At 68.0% G+C, this 18544-nt stretch overlaps 1 protein-coding gene and 1 non-coding gene across 6 annotated transcripts; one reads left to right on the plus strand and one right to left on the minus strand.

Moving 5' to 3' along the window:
• Nucleotides 1-59: 59 nt before the first annotated feature.
• Nucleotides 60-166, plus strand: LOC121088152. The gene has a single exon (XR_005827858.1). It is a non-coding gene; the product is annotated as a U6 spliceosomal RNA (small nuclear RNA).
• A 590-nt stretch (nt 167-756) lies between these two features.
• ABCA7 (ATP binding cassette subfamily A member 7) lies at nt 757-16947 on the minus strand. 5 transcript variants are annotated; one of them, XM_040589136.1, is made up of 51 exons: nt 16914-16947; nt 14846-14957; nt 14628-14721; nt 14282-14423; nt 14079-14206; nt 13893-14014; nt 13625-13819; nt 13430-13519; nt 13083-13320; nt 12810-12949; nt 12624-12740; nt 12314-12493; nt 12032-12240; nt 11759-11935; nt 11353-11575; nt 11028-11249; nt 10687-10891; nt 10491-10607; nt 10160-10331; nt 9833-9964; nt 9614-9753; nt 9392-9529; nt 9062-9225; nt 8799-8871; nt 8301-8503; nt 8121-8169; nt 7865-7927; nt 7377-7394; nt 7043-7197; nt 6813-6937; nt 6637-6735; nt 6186-6381; nt 5967-6061; nt 5705-5737; nt 5373-5478; nt 5193-5267; nt 4888-5057; nt 4638-4815; nt 4436-4551; nt 3984-4128; nt 3773-3896; nt 3539-3668; nt 3337-3457; nt 3160-3222; nt 2964-3070; nt 2279-2420; nt 2075-2209; nt 1888-1991; nt 1688-1780; nt 1336-1573; nt 757-1257 (listed from the first exon to the last, which is right to left on the minus strand). In XM_040589136.1, exons 2-51 carry the CDS (start codon nt 14909-14911, stop codon nt 1108-1110), a joined length of 6717 nt encoding a protein of 2238 aa, XP_040445070.1. In that variant the 5' UTR covers nt 14912-14957; nt 16914-16947; the 3' UTR covers nt 757-1107. The 5 variants fall into 5 exon arrangements, 4 of the variants coding, with proteins under 4 accessions (XP_040445070.1, XP_040445068.1, XP_040445069.1 ...); XM_040589134.1 differs by having other exon boundaries at nt 9011-9225; XM_040589135.1 differs by lacking the exon at nt 7377-7394 and having other exon boundaries at nt 9011-9225.
• Between the last annotated feature and the right edge of the window lie 1597 nt (nt 16948-18544).

Raw genomic sequence — 18544 nt, forward strand, 5'->3', positions numbered from 1 at the left:
TGACCTGGAAATTATTAAATGAGAGAGGTTCAAATAGCTCGAGGGAGGACGGTAGATTCGTGCTCGCTTCGGCAGCACATATACTAAAATTGGAACGATACAGAGAAGATTAGCATGGCCCCTGCGCAAGGATGACACGCAAATTCGTGAAGCGTTCCATATTTTTGCCACTCCCCGCCACCTTTGGGGAACTGATCCCAACGCCCGGGGGCCCTTCTGGCCCCTGCTGTGTGGGGGCACACACGGGCGTGGAGCGAGGGGGGGGGTGTCCAGACCCCCAGGTACGCTCAGGGGGAACCCCAGGTGCAGGCCTGTGGCCCCCCCCATCCCCATGGGAGTGGGGGGTTGTGGGCTGGGGACGAGAGGGGCACCCTGAAACCTTCATGCCGCCCAGCCCAGCCCTGCTCGGGGGTCCCTGTGCAGCACAGGCCCCATGGGGGCATCCGGCTGAGGGGATGAGACCCCTGCCCCACACTGGGGCACTGCAGAGGGGGAGAAGGTGGAGAGGAACGAGCTCCAGGGAGGGTGGCGGGCAGGGACCCCCACCCAGCCCACTGCCCACCCTGCCCAGGGACCATCCAGGGGGAGGAAGACCCTGGCTGACCTTCAGCCGCCGGGAAGGGGCTGCAGGACAGCAGCAGGGCAGGGGGCCATGGCGGTTGCTCTGTGCCCCCCACCGCGATGGCCATCCTGCTGCCCCCCGTCCCGCTGCACCCCCCGTCCCCCAAGCGAGGGTGACCCAGCGCCCCAGGTGGTACCGCGGGTCTTTATTTAGTTGCTCTTTTACAGCAGGCCCTGCACCCGCAGGGAGCAGTGGGGGTCCCAGGGCCTGCTCAGGGTGGGGGTGCTCAGGGCAGCTCCCCCCATCGAACTGAGCCCCCCAGAGGGTACCACCCCGCCGAGGGGGAGCTGGGCCCAGCCCCCCCCCCGGTGCGCTGACCCTGCCCAGCACCTGGCTGGCGGGGCTGGCGGTCCCATGCCGGGGGGCAGGATGCGGCCAGGCCCCCCCGTGCAGCTCTGGGGGTCCGGAGTGGCCAGAAGTCCCAGCAGCCCGGGTCGTGCTGCGGTGACACTGGGGGGGTCTCCCCATGGGGCTCCGTGCCCCGCTCAGACCGCGCTCTCCTGGTAGCTGCCGTCCTCCAGGAACCGTGTCAGCCTCCTGCTGGGGCTGGGCACCGCCGGGGCCGCATCCTGCCCTGGGGCCACGGCCCCCCCGGGGTCCTCGTCGCTCTGTTCCCTGGCAAAATGCACGAAGACCTGTGGGGAGGGCAGGATGAGGGGCAGCGCTGGCAGGACCCCAGCCCCCCTGCCCTCATGCCCCATGTCACCCATCACCTGGTCGAGGGTGGTCTGGGACACAGAGTAGTCCTCGATGTGGCAGGGACCACGGTGAGCCGCCAAGACACTGAAGACGCTGGCCAGGGAGCCGGCGTGGGAGGGCAGCTGGTACTGCAGCAGCCCCCCGTGCCGCTCCTTCAGCACGATGCCGGGGAAGCGCCGCTGCATCAGGGTCTCCACCGGTGCCGGCCCAGGGCCACCCACCCGCACCACCACCGTGTAGCCATCCCCAAACCTGGGTGGGAGAGGGGGGCATCGCTGCAGGGACCGGCCGCATCCCCCCACCCCATCCCTGCAGGGTGGTCACCCCTCGCTGCCGGAGCCCTCCCCAAGCCCCCAGCCCCATTACCTGTTCTTGAGGTGCTGGACGCTGCCCAGGCAGCGGAACCGGCCGTTGACCATGATGGCCATCCTGGTGCACAGCGCCTCGCACTCCTCCATGCTGCCGCGGGGGAGGCGTGAGGCCCCGTGGGGGGACAGGGGGGTACTCCCCTCTGGGAGTGTCACCGCGGCAGGGGGGGTGCTCCACACCCTGGGGTGGGGGCTCACCTGTGCGATGTGAGCACCACGGACCTGCCCTCCCGGATGACGCTGAGGATACGGTCCCACAGGAACCGCCGGGCTCGCGGGTCCATCCCTGTCGTGGGCTCATCCTGCAATGGCCCCAGCAGTGCTGTCATCCTGGGCAGGGGTCCCGTGCTGCCGTGGGACCCCCACACATACCACCCCCACTCACCAGGAAGACAACGGGGGGAGAGCCGAGGAGGGCTATGGCTGTGGAGAGCTTGCGCTTGTTGCCCCCGCTGTACTTGCCCGCCGGCCGGTCGGCGTGTGGCTCCAGCCCCATCTTGGCAATGCCCCACTGAGCCACCTGTGAGCGATATGGAGAGGGTGAGGATGGGGGTCCCCTGGGTTGGGGGGGACGGGCTGCGGGCCCTACCCTGGGGGTCTCCTCCTTTGGGATGCCACGCAGGCGGCTGTAATACTCCAGGTGCTCCCGCCCCGTCAGCAGGTCTGTGATGGCATCAAACTGGGGGCAGTAACCCATGTGCTGGTGGACAGACTGCAGGTCGGTGAGCACGCTGCAGGGACAGGGACATGGCTGAGCAGGGGATGGGGACATAGATTGGCACATGGTGGGGACGCGGCTGAACACATGGTAGGGACGAGGACACAGATCAGTACATGGTGGGGACACGGCTGAGCACACGGTGGGGATGAGGACATGGATCGGCACATGGTGGGGACACGGCTGAGCAGGAGACGGGGATGGGGACACAGATCAGTACATGGTGGGGACACGGCTGAGCACACGGTGGGGATGGGGACACGGACCTGCACATGGCAGGGACGTGGCTGAGCATGTAGCAGGGAGGGGGACATGGCTGAGCACATGGCACGGACAGGGACAAGCTCCAGGGACAGGGACAAGGCTGAGCACACTGCAGGAATAGGGGTGCGCACGCTGCAGGGGTGAGGATGAGGATGAAGCCAAGCGCAAGCACACTGCAGGGACGAGGGCAAGGAGGAGCACAGGGTGGGGACAGGGATGACAGCCCACGTGCTGTGGGGACACAGAGAGGGGGAGCAGCACTTTGGCCGCGGGGTCCCTCTGTCTCGCTCACCTGTGCCCTTTCAGCCAGGCCTCCCCCAGCGTCACCTCTGTGTCCCCCGTCAGCATCTTGAAGGTGGAGGTCTTCCCGGCGCCATTCACCCCCAGGAGGCCGAAGCACTGCAGGGTGCAGAGTGGGGTTACCGGCAGCCCCGGCGCTGCCCGCGGCACTGTCCGTCCATCCGTCCGTCCATCCGCCCAGCACCCACCTCCCCCGGGGGGATGGCCACGCAGAGCCGGTCCACTGCCGGAGCCTTCCTGCGCCGGTACACCTGCGTGGCAGAGCCGGAGTGGTGCTGGGCGCTCGCCACCCATCGCCCAGTGGGACTGGGGGCTACAGGAGGGGCTGGAGCCCCACAGCAAGGGGCCGGCCCCATGGCACGCACCTTGGTCAGGTCCTTCAGCAGCAGGAGGTGGCTGTGCGGGGGGGTGTTGCCCACCCTCGCCCGCTCCCTGGCCACATCCTGGTCCTCCTCCCCCAGGGAGGGCAGCTGCAGACCCCGTGGCCTGGGGGCAACAGTGGCAGGGGCACGTCCAGGGCTGCCCACCCCACAGCTGCCCCACGGCTTCCCCACGGCCGGTCCTCACCCGAGCCGCAGGAAGAAGCGGTATTGCAGCAGGAGGGTGAAGAGGAAGAAGATGATGCCCTCAATGGCCATGGCAAACATGTTCTTCCCTGCCAGATCCCAGGACAGGGGGGACACGAAGCGCCTGTCCCCTGTGAGCGGTGAGAGGGGCTGTAGGTGTGGGGGACGCCAGGGAGGGTCCCCAGACTGGCCCGGCTATGGGGAGGGGGAGCAGCCCTGCCACCCCTGGACTCACCGAACCTCTCAAAAGCATCAGCCATTGCCTGGTTCTTCACCATGTCAATGAGTCCTCGGCCCAAGCAGAAGTGGGGGAAGATGAGGAAAACCTTCTTCAGGATGCGATTGATGTTGTTGAGGTTCTGCCAGGGCAGCAAGGAGAGCAGTGGGGGAGCTGGCACTGGCCCCATAGACATGGGAGGGGGGTCTGGGGCAGCCCGAGGGTTCACCTGGTCCACAAAGAGCTCCAGCACGAAGGTGGCCACGCTGCCGTTGATGCCGATGAAGAGGTTGATGCACGTCAGGGCCACGTAGGCGGTGCTGGGGATGCTGAAGAGGAAGGAGGCTGGGTACATCAGGGGGGTGATGGACCAGCTGTGGGGCAGAGAGGCAGGGGCTGGCCAAGGCACACCTCCCTTCCCGGGGGGCTTGGCATGGCAAGCTGGCACCCCTCCCCCAACCCCTAGGCCAGGGCTGCCCCCAGCCCCAGACAGAGCCCCCCGTGTCCCCCCATTCCCCAGGGTCCAGCCCCGGGGGGGGTTAGCCTCGGGGGCGGGGGGGGGGGGGGTGATCCCCAGGAGGGGTTATCCCCAGGAGGGGTTATCCCCGGGGGGGTTAGCCCCAGAGGGGGGTTAGCCCCAGAGGGGGGTTAGCCCCAGAGGGGGCTCCACTGGCCCTTCACCCGTAGAGCAGCAGCAGCAGCACCAGGGAAGGCAGGTTGGCAGAGGAGACGTAGGATTCCTGCTGGAAGCAGAGGAAGATGAGGATGACCAGCAGCGCAGGGACCAGGTAGTTGCACTGTGGGCATGGAGAAGCCAGGGATGGGGTCACAAGTGGGACCTGGCCCCCTGGAGCTGTACCCCATCCCCATCCCCATCCCGCACCATATCCCAGGCGAAGTTGCCCAGCCAGTAAGTGACAGGCTTCATCCCGCTGACGAACTGCAGGTGCTTGGCTTTGCTGACCCGCTCCTCGATGAGGAAGAGCACGAAGCTGGCCGGGACGAAGGACATGGCGAAGATCACGCAGATGGAGACCAGCACATCCACCGAGGTGGCCATCCTGTCGCAAAGGGGAGGGCTCAGCTGGGCACTGGGGTCCCACGGTTGTCCCCCCCCAGTCCCCAGCACTCACAGGGCAGCCTCCGAGAGCTGCTCCTTGGTGAGGTTGAGGGGGTGGTTGGTGGCCGTGATGCCGTAGAGCGCGGGGTCGGTCCCAGTGGGCAGCCGGGCGCGCAGCAGCCCGTTGCTGGCCACATTGAGGAAGGAGACCATGGCGTGCCAACCCTTGTTGTTGAACCAGACCTGCAGCCCAGGGGGAGCCTGGCTCAGAGCCCCCTCCCCCACCGCGGCATTGCTGCTGGCTGTGCCCGCAGCACCCTGCTCCCCACTGGGCTCCCACTCCCCTCCAGCCCTGGCCAGATTCAGTCCTCCTCAGACCTTGATGTTCCGGCGAGTGTCCAAGCCCTCGATGAAGCGGCTGAGGTTGCCCAGGAGCCGGTCCAAGTTGCTGCCCTGGGCATGGAAATGTGGGGTGAGGGGTGGGCTTGAGTCAGAGCCCTCCCAGCACCGGGATGCTGGAGCTGAGCCAGGGTGGGGGCAGAGCCCCCCCAGCCGTACCGGCGTGATGTTAAACAGTGCCCGCAGCTCCAGCACCACCTCATCCACCTCCGCCGCTGATGGCAGGGCCTGGGAGCCACCAGCACCCAGAGAAAAGCCACCGTACCTGGGGGGAGAGATGGGCACCCAAACCTGCCCCCCATTTCCCACTGCCACCCCTGTGCAACCCCCCCCTCTGCCCTCCCGAATCCTCCACCCAGCCAGACGCCACGGCGAGGGGCACACAGTGAAGGGTTGGGGATGCCCAGGTGATGGCTCTGCCCATCCCCACCAGGAGCTCCTTCCTGCCCCCTGCCCCATCTGCGTGAGACCCCAGCCCCTCCCCAGCTCACCTCTGCTCGTTCACCCACTTCTTGTTCCTCAGCCTGAAAGAAATGGGAGCGGGGGGGAGAAATACCCCCGGGGAGACGTTGTGTCAGCGCTTGTCCCCACAGCCATGGGTCCCCCAGCAGCCCCCCCCACACTGCGGAGCCCTCTCCACCTCCAGCCCTGGCTGGGTTTGGCCCACAGCATCCCTCCCTCCTTCCACTGGGGTGCCAGCCTGTGCCAAAGCCCCCCCGGCTTCCCCAGGGGGTCCCCAGCCCCAGCACTCACTCCTGGCGGATGATCTGGGGGTAGGTCTTCACCAGGTAGTCGGAGATGTTCCTGCCCGTCAGGTTCTGCAGGATGTCACCCGTGCCCCTTCGCACCTGGGGGGTGGACAGACGGGCTGGACGAACACACAGCCCCACTGGCCCCTCTGGAGCATCGTCTGCCCCCACACCCAGCAGCACTGGTGCCCCAGGGCCAGCCCTGCTGTGGGCTGGGGGTTACCTGGGGTGGTGGGAGCCCCCCGGCCCCCTCGGGGCAGTCGGGCAGCATCCTGTGGGCCCCCGGCCCGCTGCACTGGCAGGGGGGGGACGGCTCAGCCTGCGTCCAGTTCCCACGCCGCAGCGCTTCCAGCAGAGCCGGGGGTGCTGGGGGCGCTGAGAAACCGTCGGGGTGGGAAGCTGGTGGGCACGGCCCCATCCTGAGCACCCAGCACCACAGGGGGGAGAGAGACCCCCGTTACCAGCCTGGTGTGAGCCAGAGGCATCGGATCCTGTCCCTGTGCCCCTGCCCGCAGTTTTCCCCCAGCTGCAGGGAAGGGCAGGGGGGGCACGGCATCGCACCGGCTAGCACGGCTGCTCCTGGGGGAGAAGTGGGCACCAAGGTGGGGGCCAAGCCCCAGCCGCCCCCTCCCAGCCCCTCCAGCCCCCCGTCCCCGCAAGGCGCAGGCACTCACACCTCCCCAGCATCCTTCATGCACTTGGTGCCGAAGCCCGGCTCAGCCAGGAGCGCGCCCAGGAGCCGAGCGGTGTCAGGGTCCCCAGGGGCATCATTGCTGTCGGGAGAGGTGGGAATGAGCTGGTGGCAGCAGTGGATGGGGGGACCTGGGGGGACAGAGGGATGGGGACACACCTGAAGAAGGTGAACTGCTGCCCGTACATCCAGGGCTGGAGGGGCAGCGGTGGGTACTTCCCAAAGGGCGGCACAATGAGGCTGAAGAGCAGCGCGATGCAGACGAAGACAGCAGGCAGGACGATCTGCCAGGGGCTGGGGGTCAGGGCTGGCTCCGCACCCTCCTGCCCCATCCCCTCCCCACTCTCTGCACCACGGCCCCACCCTGGCCCCTAGTCCCAGGCCCATACCTGGGCGAAGAAGCCCCGGGTGCTGCGGCGGGCATGGAGCATCCTCTTGATGAAGAGGGCGCAGAGCTGCTGGCGGGTGAGCGCCCAGCCCCTCACCCTGTGGCCGGCCTGCCCAGGACCCCCGCGCAGCAGGTCCGTCTCCTGGGGCTCCTCTGCTGCAAGGGCAGGGATGGGTCTGGGTCTGCCCCCCACAGAGCCGGCAGTGAGGGGCAGGGGCTCGTGCCAGGTGGCGTGTGGGGGGATGGTGTGCTGGCACGGGTGTCCCCCCACCCCAGCAGGGATGGGGTGCTGCATGCAGGGACACAACGGGAGCCCCCCAGCCCCCAGCTCCTACCTCGCCGGATTCCTTGGGCTCAGTGTAAAGGAGAGGAAAGAGGGGTTACAGCCGTGCTGGCACCTGCCCGGCCGGGGTTAGCACCCACCTCGGGCAGAGCTGGCTCCCCAAACCATTACAGCCCCCCCAGACCCCCATGGCTGTTCCCACACCAGCTCTATCTCCAAGAGAAGGGGCCTGGATATGTCCCCTGGGATTTCATGTCCCATCCCAACCCCTGCACGGAGCCAGGCTCCCCCAGACCTGCCACCATCCCTGTTCCTCACCCTGCCCGATGCCCTGAGGGACACCCCAAGGTGGGCAGGAGCGATGCTGCACCAATGTCCCCGAGCCTCCCCCTGCCCCAGGGTGGGCCTGCCCAGATGGACACGTGCCCAGATGACATGTGCCATGGCCCCAGCCCCAGCCCAGGGGGTGAAGGTGGGGGTCACCCAGCAGCAGGGACTGGGCAGCTCAGGGGCTTGGGGTCCCAGCTCCCCCTTCCTTACCCAGCTCCCCGTCGGCCGCCTCCACATCCCTCCCCTCACTGGGGGCTGCTCCTCTCCCAGCGCCTGACAAAACGGGGGTGAGAGTGCGAGGGTGGGACTGAGGCACAGCCTGTGACACCTCCCTGCACCCATGGGTGCTCCCAGCAGGGACCCAGCCCTGAGAAGGGTCAGGGCCACATGGGGTGCTGGGGACATCACCCCCTTCCACACCCCAGCACCCTGAAGCTCAGCTCCAGCCAGCACCGAGGTGTTTTACCTGCTGTGTCAGCATCCAGCCCTGTGTCCTGGGCCACCTTCAGAAAGATCTGAGGGTGGGAAGGGGCTGGCATTACAGAGAGCCACCAGCGCCCACAGCCCCGTGAAGCACATCCCCCAGGTTGCGGGCAGCCCCCCGAAGAGCCCCAGGGAGACCCTTGGCCGCTGCTCCTCTGGGTACCTCTTCCAGGGTGGTGTCGGAGATGCCGTAGCTGGAGATGCCCAGTTCCCCCAGGCGGGTGTCCAGCTCGCGGAACAGGTCCCCAAAGGCTCCGTCCTTGGCCCCGCTATAGGGCAGGACGAAGAGCACCTCGTGCCCGATGTCCTCCTCCAACCGGGAGCCGGGCACCAGCCTCTGGATCAGCGCCGACAGCTGGGCCACATCTGGGGGGACAGACAGGGAGGGCTGGAAACGTGTGGCAGGAGCCGATGGCTGGCACAGGAGCTGGCAAAGCTGGCATGTGCCCTGCATCCCAGTCTGAGGGTCCCCAGGGGGTCTGAAGGGGATGGGAGGGCAGGGACCCCCTTCTGCCCCAGCAGTGCAGGGGGGCCAAGGGCTAGCAGCAGAGCAGGGCGCGGGGCTGAATGCACCCATGGGCCCCCAGCTGATGGGGGACACATGGGGGGTACCCAGGGGGTGATGCTGTGCTGGGGGTGCAGGGAGGGACAGGACCCTCACCCACGGCGCTGGCCTTGCTGCCCTGCTCGCTGCCCAGGCCCGTGTCGCTGCTGTGCTCCGAGTCGCTGCCATCCTGCAGGAAAGGGTGGCCGGAGCCTGGCACCCTGCGGCAGGATCCCGCCCCAAGCCCAGGGCTCAGCATCCCCTTGATACCCAAGACAGAGGCACTGGCCACCCTTTTGGCACATGCTCGGTGGGACCAAGGGGCCCACCTTTTTGGTGGTGCCGGGGACGGTGCCGGTGCTACCGCCGCTCATCCCAACCTGCTCCTGCTTCACCAGGGTGAGGTGGTAGCCAGTGCCCAGCCTGGCCTTGAGGAAGAGCGGGGACCCGCAGCAGCAGAGCCGGCCCTGCGAGATGATGGCGGTGCGGTCCCCCAGCAGCTCCGCCTCATCCATGTAGTGGGTGGACAGGATGATGGTGCGACCTGGGGGCAGGGAGTGGGCTTGAACCCACACCCCCTCACTGGGCTCATCTGCCCGCAAGCACGTCCCCCGGCTTGTCCCGTGGTCCCTGCTGCCAGTTCTCCACACCTGGGGGGCTCAGGTGCATGGAGGGGGAAGCGGGGCTCCCCCTGTTCCCCCAGCCCTGACCTTTGCGGTACTTGAGCAGCAGTTCCCAGATGCTGCGGCGGGAGTAGGGATCGACACCGGCTGTGGGCTCATCCAGGATGACCACCCGAGAGCCACCCACGAAGGCGATGGCCACCGAGAGCTTCCGCTGCATCCCTCCTGCAGGGCAGAGGAACAACGTTGGGTGGGGGCTGGGGCCGTGGACCCCTGCTTGGGCACTGGTCCTGCCCCTGGCACATGCACCTGAGAGGTTCCTGGTCTGCTCCTGGCGCTTGTGGGGCAGCCCCGTGTCCTGGATCAGCTGCTCCATCTCAGCCTTCACCCGCTCCTCCGACAGCCCCTTCAGCCGCCCGTAGAACCAGACGTGCTCCTCCACGGTCAGGCTGGGGGTGGGGGCGCAGGGGTGAGGTGGGCAGCCCAGCCCCCCGCACCGCTCTCCCCGCCTGCCCTGCCCCTGCCTACATGTCAAAGAGGACGTTGTGCTGGGGACACATCCCCATGGTCTTGCGGATGCTGTCGATATCGGAGCGGATGTCCCAGCCCAGGATATAGGCAGTGCCGGAGGTGGGGGGCAGCAGACCGGTCAGGATGGACCTGGATGGGGAACCGGTGGGGCAAGGGGGTCACAGGGTGCAGGACCAGCAGGGCTCAGGGCTGGGGTGCCCAGTTTACGTGGGGTGCTCAGTGGGGACCCAGGTTGGGGCAGCACCAGGGCAGAGCCAGGCTCAGGTCCTGTCCCCAGCTGCAGCCATGCAGCTCCCCAGCCAGCCTCCAGCCCCTCCAGCTCACATGGTGGTGGTCTTGCCAGCCCCGTTGTGGCCCAGGAAGGAGGTGATCTGCCCCTCGTAGAAGTCCAGGCTCAGCCCGTTGACGGCCACGTGGCTGCTGTTGCGGTAGATCTTCACCAGGTTGCGGATGGAGACTCCGGGCTGGAGCTGGGCAGGTGGCTCCTCCACCAGCACTGGAACCCACCGAGGGTCATGTCCTGGGAAGGACCCCTCGCCATGGGGGGTAGGACCCCCTGCTGGGGGGCAAAGCCCAGGCTGGGGGCTCGAGCCCAGCTCCACGGCCACCACCTTTCAGCCACGTGGCTCTGGGGTGGGCAGGGGGAGCAGCTCACCTTGGGGTGCAGTGAGGGGGCTTGCAGGATATGGGGGGTACATGGCTGAAGATGGCTCTCCAAGCCAGTAACTCTTCAGGAAGGGGAAATTCCAGGGCTTGGGGATCCCGTACTGACCTGCAGCAGATGGGGCTGAGTGGGGTGAGGGCTGGGGGGGGCTGGGGGGTGCTCCAGGGGCTGGGGGGGCTGCATTCACCTGGGAAGACACCCTCGAGGTACCAGGTGGCCAGGCCATAGAGACCAGCATCCAGCAGCAGTAGCCCCATGGCCGTGGCGAAGTTGTAGGGGTCTCCTGGCACGGGGCTGGCCCCCAGGTTGTGCCACTGGATGCCCACCCCCTGCTCCTCGTAGAGGGAGAAGTACTCGCAGCCGAAGCCGAAGGCCACTGGTGACAGCAAGCTCTGGTGGCAGCAAGAACAGCAGCGTGGGCAGAAAGACTGGCCTGGAAGGGGGGGGGGGGTGTACCCCAAAGCCCCCCACCCAGCAGACCTGGGGCACCCAAGGGGTATTGGGGAGGGGGCAGCTACGGCCGCTCACCACGAGGACACGGAGTGGGAAGGTGATGTGGTCGCGCCAGGCAACGCACAGCACGTAGGGCAGGTAGAAGGAGAAGTAGATGATGCCGCCGCAAGCGGAGGCCAGGTTGGCGCGGGGGAAGAAGGTGCTGATGAGGAAACACTGGCTGATGGTGGCCACCGAGAAGGTGCCGAGGAAGAGGAAGATGACGGCCGGGTCGCTGTAGGGCAGGATGTTTCCCAGCTGTGGATGGAAGCAGGTTGGAGCCTGTAGAGCCCCTCGTGCTGGCTCCTGGCCCTGATGCGCCTCATGTCACCCACACTGTCCCCCATGCTCTGCAACCTGCCTTGAGGATGAGGACAAGGAGGGCAGAGCTGAGGAGGAAGGGGATGAAGCTGCTGAGGAACCAGCTGAGCCAGAGGATCCCACTGCTCAGCCCCATGGTCTTCATGGTCTCCTTCAGACGCATCTCCTTCTCGTGCACCACTCCCTTGATGATCATGGCCACTGAGTAGATCCAGGCCAGTGTCATGAAGAGGGGCAGTGAGCGGTTCAGGACCCGCAGGAACCTGGGGGAGGTGACACCAGCCCGTCCACACCCAGCCTGACACCCCCAGGACCCCCAGGGCACGGACCAGCCCCGTTCCACCTCCCTGGGGCAGGGATGCTGCAGGCTCCTTGGCCCCATACCCTGCAGCAGTGGGTCACTCGAGGGTCCCGGGGGGCCAGGGCTGCCCCCATCGCCCACTCACACGTCATCCACGTAGCAGGGGTAGGGCATTTGCTGGATGTAGACCCCCATCCGTGGGGTGGCCCCGGTCTGCACCCGCACCACCGCCTGCTCCACCAGGTCCTGCACGTAGACAAACCCCCCCCACACGTAGCGCAGGTCGCTGAAGGGGTCAGCTGCGGGACCCGGGTCCCAAAACCTGGAGGCAAAGCACGGCACTGGGCGTGGGACCCCCCCTCCATGGGACAGGCGGCTTGGGTGGCTGGGGAGACCAAAGAGGCTGGTGTCTCCCAACCTGTCCTTGATCTTGTTGGTCCTTGTGACGTCGTCGATGTCCATGCGGATCTTGTAGCGGACGTGGGGGGGCAGCGTGGGGGTTGTGGCATTCGTGGGGGGCTGGAAGACCACAGCTGCCCAGAACTGCCGCTCACCCAGCAGCTCCAGGGCCCGGGCCACCAGCTGCTCCTCGGTGGCCACCACCTCGATCTTGTCCAGGCAGACGCACTGCAGGCAGGGCAGGCAGGGCTCAGCGGGGCTGGGGGAGCCAGCCCACCTGGGCAGCTGGGGTGACACACACCTCCATGAACTGTGATAGCGTGCTCAGGACCATGTCAACGTCGGCGTACACCTGGCGCCAGGTGACCCCCGGCCCCCCTGACGGCCCCCCCAGGAACCCAGCCAGATCTGGCAGCTTCCAGGAGGTGCTGTTGAGGAACCCATCCAGGAGCTGGGCCGTGCCCGGGGCCAGCAGCAGGTCCTGCAAAGCATCAGGGTACAGGGGGTGATGCAGCCCCCCCTGCTCCCAGCCAGGAGCCCCAGCTGCACCCCCCCACACCCCCAGCCTGCACCCCAGCCCCCTGCTGGGGGAGGGGCTGGGGCTGACGCACCTGCAGGACCTGCATCTCCAGGCTGCTGTTGAGGAAGGTGTAGATGCGGGGTCCCAGCTCCCGCCAGGCACCCCCCACCTCCCCCAGCACTGCCAGCTCCTGGAACGTCCGATTCACCTGCATGAGGTGGGGGATGAGGCATGGCCAGGGCAGCCCCCCTCAGCCCCCCTGTAGCCCCCCACTGACCTCGGCCATGACGCTGTCGGGGCCGGGGCCGGGTGGCGTGTACAGGATCTTCCCCATGAAGAGGGGCTTGATCCCCCGCCAGAGGATCTGCGAAAGGGGGCTGGATTCCAGGCTGCGGAGCAGCTCTCGGCAGAAGGGACCTGGTGGGGGAGGGCAGAGCCAAGCCCTCGCCACTAGCCCCCCCCCACCAGCCTCCCACCACCTCCCAGGCAGCCTCGGGGGGCTGTGCCCACCAAGCCCCCAGCTGAGCCCCCTCAAGCCCAGCCCGCTCACTGCTGGTGTTGCCTGGGGCAGTGGCTCTCTGCTCCGAGCTGTTGCGGTCCAGGAAGGCTTTGACATCGTTGTCCTCGTACCAGTTGAGGGAGGGGACCCTGAGCCCCCCGCCCTCGGGGTGCCCACAGGCAATGCGTGACAGGGCCCCAAAGGCGCCTGAGCCGGTGGCGGTGGCATTGGTAGCCATCACCGCCCTGAGCTCCTGCTGCAGCTCGGCAAGGCTGGTCATGGAGGAGACCTGGGGAGAGCAGGATGGGGAGCAGAGCGGGATGTGGGGGACCGGGATGCCCAGGGACAGCGTGGGGAGCACGGGGTGAGGTGGGGGGCAGGGGAGCAGGGGGTGCTACCTTATCCATCAGGGATGCTGCATCCCGCAGGAAGGTACCCAAGGCTTCCACGGTGCCGGTGATGCCACCCACGTCCGAGCTTAGCTCTTCCTGCAAGGGGAGCATGGGAAGCGGGTCACAGCCCCTCTGGGGGAAGCTGGGGGTCTCTGCCTGACACCATCCAGCACCCAGCGCCTGGCTGGGCTAGGGGCTCACCGCCAGGAGCCGGGGAAGGTCGAGCTGGGAGAGGAAGGAGCCCTCCATGGCACGGAGCTGGGGGCCGGACAGGGCGCAGAGCCCTCGCTGCAGGCGCTGGGTGGAGGCGGCGTCACCCCCCACCAGGAAGCCCCCCAGCTCCGAGGCGTTGCAGACCACGGCCTTCAGCGGGAGGCGGGTGCCGGCCAAGGAGAGCTGGTGGGAGAGGGCTGGTCACGCCGCAGCCCCCCGCACTGGGGGGACTGGGAGTGGGTGCTCCAACACTCACTATGCGGGGGCTGAGCTGAGCCGCCATCAGCTCGTCCACCAGCGCTGGGGGCAGAGACGTGTTGGTCCGGAGGAACCGTGAGAAGGTCTCGTTCTCTCGCAGGTAGCCCCTCACCGGCAGGACTGGAGGGGCAGGGGTCAGCCAGGGGGTCTCCCTCCGCTGGCACCCCCCGCTCCCGGTGCTTACCCCTCCACTGACTCCCGCTCCCCCGGAGCCGACGCAGGGTGGGCAGCAGCCGGGTGAAGCTGCGCAGGAGCCGCTGCCCATCGGTGTGGACCAGGACCTGCCGGGCTTCAGTCAGCAGGCGGGAGAGGCTGCGGGGGCACCGGGTGGGCAGTGAGACCCCAGCCCAGCCCTGCCCTACAGCCCCCCCAGCCCCCATTGCTCACATGGAGCTGTCGAAGTTGCCCACCACGCCGGGGGCCTCTCCCGCTGTCGGGTGCCGAAAGCAGGGGTTGTTGGCGTTGCAGATGATGCCCTGGAGCCAGGGCAGGGTCCCGGCCGAGGGCAGTGCCTTGTTAGGGAAGTGGCCTGCGGGAGAGATGGGTCTGGGGGGGGCAGCGCAGGACCCCCACATACACCCCAGCAAGGAGATGCCAGCGAGCCCCCAGCTTGGGTCCACCAGCCGTGTTTGTCTGCCCCAGGGCCACCCTGGGGCGGGCTCCCATGCAGGGGGGTCCCCAGCATGCATGGGGGGGCCTTGCCAACCCAGGGGGGTCAGGGTGGGACACTCACACTCATGCTGCTTGAAGGGCGGGTGGGATTGCCGCACCGAGATCAAGATGAAGAAGAGGAAGAGCGGCCACAGGAGCTCGATGACCAGCTGGATCTGGGTGAGACACCATGGTTGGGGGGGGGGGGGGGGGCTGTCCCTGTCCCCAGCAGCACCCAGGGCTCTGCCTGCCCCCTCCCTGGTGGCTCCAGGCACACTCCCACCCCAGTCGCCCACTCACCCGCTGCCGCCGGCGGTAGGTGAAGTTCTTCCAGAGCAGCAGCCCCAGCTGGGTGCCCACGGCCATGGAGGGAGCGCGAGGGGGTCGTGCCCTGCACCCCACTCGGCTCCGGCTGTGGGTGAGAGCGGGGGGGGGTCAGCACCGATCTGGGGGGTGATGGTTGGGGCTCTGGCACACCAGGCAAAGCCAGGCACGCGGCTGAGCACCAGGGGCTGGCAGGAGCTGGCCCCACATTCCTGCAGCAAAGCTCCTTTCCGGAGCAAAGACCTCAAATCTCATCCTTTTCTAAAGCAAAAGCAGCAAACAGGGCACGAGCTCCGCGACCCCCCCCCCAGGTCAGCACCGCGGCAGGAGCCGTGAGTGGGATTCACACCCCGCAGGAGAGGCTCGGAGCCCCGGGGAGTTGGGCAGCCGGGGGGGGGGGGGGCGTTGGGACCTGCCCTGCCTCAGTTTCCCCATGTGAGGGATGCGGCCTGGCCAGCAGCGAGGTGGGGTGTTTCTGGTGAGACCCTCAGCGCTCCAGGAGGGAAAATCACCCCGATGCCGTGGGCTGAGGTGTGAGCTCAGGCCCCCCGGGTCGGTTCTGCAGGTGCCCCCCGAGCTGTGCTGGGGCCCCAGCAGCTCCGTCCCTTTCCCAACCCCATCCCAGTGAGTCCCCGTGCCCAGCCAGCTCCAGGGGCTCCCCCTGCCCCGCACAGCACCCAGCGGGTGGGCAGTGCCCGGGACCCTCAGCGAGGCATCGGCCTTCCCCAGCAGCCACATGGCCGGCATTGTGCCCAGCCCTGCCAGGCACCGTGGCACCGCACTCGTCGCTTCCCGCCTGGCGAACGCCCATGCCCCACGAGAGCCGGGCACCACAGCTGCCCCCCGCAAAGCCACTGCAAGCCGAGGACACCCCAGGGTCACCTCTGCTGCCCGTCCCACCACCCCAGGTTGGTGGCCCTGAGGACTCACATGCCTGCCCTGTCACCTGCTGTGGCCTCGCACCTCGGCCAGCCCCGGGGCTGGGGTGGGGCAAGGGCAGGTGGGAGGGCAGCTGGGGGGGCAGTTGGGGGGAGCCAGACAGGGGGGGGCAGTTGGAGGGGGGCAGTGGGAGGGGGGCCAGGCAGGGGGGGTGGTGTGCCAGGCGCGGGGTGGTGGTGCAGGTGGAGGGGGGGGGCAGGTGGGGGGAAGTTGGGGGGGGTGAGGTGGGGCGTGAGTGCAGGTGGAGGGGGGCGCAGACGAGGGGGAGGCAAGTGGGGGGCCAGGCTGGGTGTGTGTGCAGGTGGAGGGGGGGGGAGAGGCGGAGGGGCAGTTGAGGGGGGAGAGGCGGGGGGGCCGGGCGGGGGCGTGGGGCAGGGGATAAGCGGGCACCAGCCGGTCGGATTAGGATCCCGGCTGGGAAATCCGGCAGATCAGCCTGCGGGGCCGGATTCCTGCGAGGGGGCACCGGGAGGGCTGTGCCACCCACCCCCGCCGCAGCGGGAGCGAGGGGGGGGGGGCCCAGCGCCCCGGGGGGCGGCTGCCGGGGGTTGGGGCACCGGCCGAGCGGTGACCGGGGGCTGCTGCGGGGCCGGGAAGAGCCGGGACGAGCCGAGCAGGAGCCACAGGGATGCTCCGGGAGCCGCCCGGCAGGAGGCTCGCGTGGGAAGTTGCTTACTCACCCCGCGGGGGGGGGCTCAACCGGGAGCGCGGCGGCCCCCGGAGACCCGCGCTGGGCCACGGGGAGGGGGGCGGACCGGGGGGACACGGGAGCAGCTCGGGGGGATGCTAGGGACAGCGCCGGGCGGGTGATGTGGGCATGGGGACAGCCCAGGGGGGGCACAGACAGCCCCGGGGGGGTGATGGGGACATGAGGACAATCGCGGGGGGGAGGCACAGACAGCCCCGGGTAGATGACTGGGACACGGGGACAGCGACATCGGGGGGCGACACGGACGGCCCCGGGGGGATGATGGGGACGGCCCGGGGGGGACACGGGGACAGCCCCGTGGGGGAACACTGCAAAGGCACAGCTCGGCCAAGGCCGGTGGCACAGGCCCCCTCCGCCCGCAGCAGCCCCCGGCCGGGGACCCCCCCCCCCCCTTACCTGCTCACACCGCCACCGCGCGGCCCCTTTAAGATGCCCCGCCCTCTCCGCGCTACAAAGTAGCCGCGGGCGTGACGTCATGGGATGCGGATCTTAAAGGGGCCGGGGAGGGGGGGTGGGGGCGTGAGGGGGGTCAGAGCCGATCCCGGTGTCCCGTCCCGTCCCTGGGTGGGCACTACCGCTGGGGTGGGCGCCCCCCCTGGGGCAGCGGAGCCCCCGCCATGGGCGCTGGAGCCCAGCCTGGGGCAGGCTGAGACCACCCTAGGGGGACGGACCCCCAGCGGCGCCCACCGACCCGGGGCTGCCCACGGGGGCTGGAGAGCGCGCTGGCCCGGGCCGCCCGGGACCCCCAGCCCCCTGCCCGCCGGCAGCAGTGCCCGGTGCTGGGGGTGGGTGGGGAGAAGTTCCACCCGTTACATCGCTTGGGGGGGGACAGAAAACGTGTCTGTGCGGTTAGAGACCCGCTGTCATGAGTGTTCGTTCCTTTAATTCGTTACAACTCCAGAGCCTGCTGTTGGCCCCTGGCAAGCCCCCTCCCCACCTCCCCTTACTCCAGTTTCACATCCTGGTGCTGGCGAGAAGCATCAGCGTGTGCCCTGGGAGCCACGGCGCAGGATTTAACCCACGGGCACTTCACCCCGGGGACAGCCCCCTCCGGGGGTCTCCAGTCCCGCGCCCACAACAGCCAGGGAGCAGGCGGGTTTGCACCCTGGGACAGAGGCAGAGGTGCGATACTGCGCTGGCACAGCTGGGGGTGCTGACCGCTATAAAAAATTTAAAAATTCATGGCTTCTCAAAAAGACAAGACTCCAACAAAACTTCAGCCACCAAGCACCTCGCCTATGCAATGCAGGCAAAAAGAGCGATCGCTCGGAAACTGAAATTTAAATCTTCCGTGCCTGCCCCCCACTCCCTGCACCTACCCCCCAGCAGCCTGGCTGCCCAGCAAGCTGGCTCAGCGATTCCCTTTTTATTTTGGGATCTGTCACCGGGGACCAGGGATCTGTGCAGGGATCTGCGTGGGGACCGGCACAACCTGTTGCAACTGCTCACGTCCTTCTCCCAGGAGAGGGACCCACGGGAGTCAGTGGGTAGCATGGGGGGTGTCCAAACACGGGCAGTGACCTCGGGAAGGAAACTGATGGTTGGCGTGGTCCCTGTGCAAGGATGACACGCGAATCTGTGAAGCGTTCCATGGTTTTGGCACTCCTGGGACTGATCCCAACCTCGGGGCGCCTTCTGGCCCCTGCTCTGTGTGGGGGCACCCCAGAGACACACGGGCATGGAGCCGGGGGGGGGTCCAGACCCCCAGGTATGCTCAGGGGGAGCCTCAGGTGCAGGCCTGTGGCCCCCCCCCTTCCCATGGGAGAGGGGGGTTGGGGGCTGGGGACGAGAGGGGCACCCTGAAACCTTCATGCCACCCACCCGGGGGCCCAGCCCAGCCCTGCTCGGGGGTCCTTGTGCAGCACAGGCCCCATGGGGGCATCCGGCTGAGGGGATGAGACCCCTGCCCCACACTGGGGCACTGCAGAGGGGGAGAAGGTGGAGAGGAACGACCTCCAGGGAGGGTGGCGGGCAGGGACCCCCACCCAGCCCATTGCCCACCCTGCCCAGGGACCATCCAGGGGGAG

Source organism: Falco naumanni, chromosome 4 (genome assembly GCF_017639655.2).
Source record: "Falco naumanni isolate bFalNau1 chromosome 4, bFalNau1.pat, whole genome shotgun sequence".
NCBI classification, from domain to species: Eukaryota; Metazoa; Chordata; class Aves; order Falconiformes; family Falconidae; genus Falco; species Falco naumanni.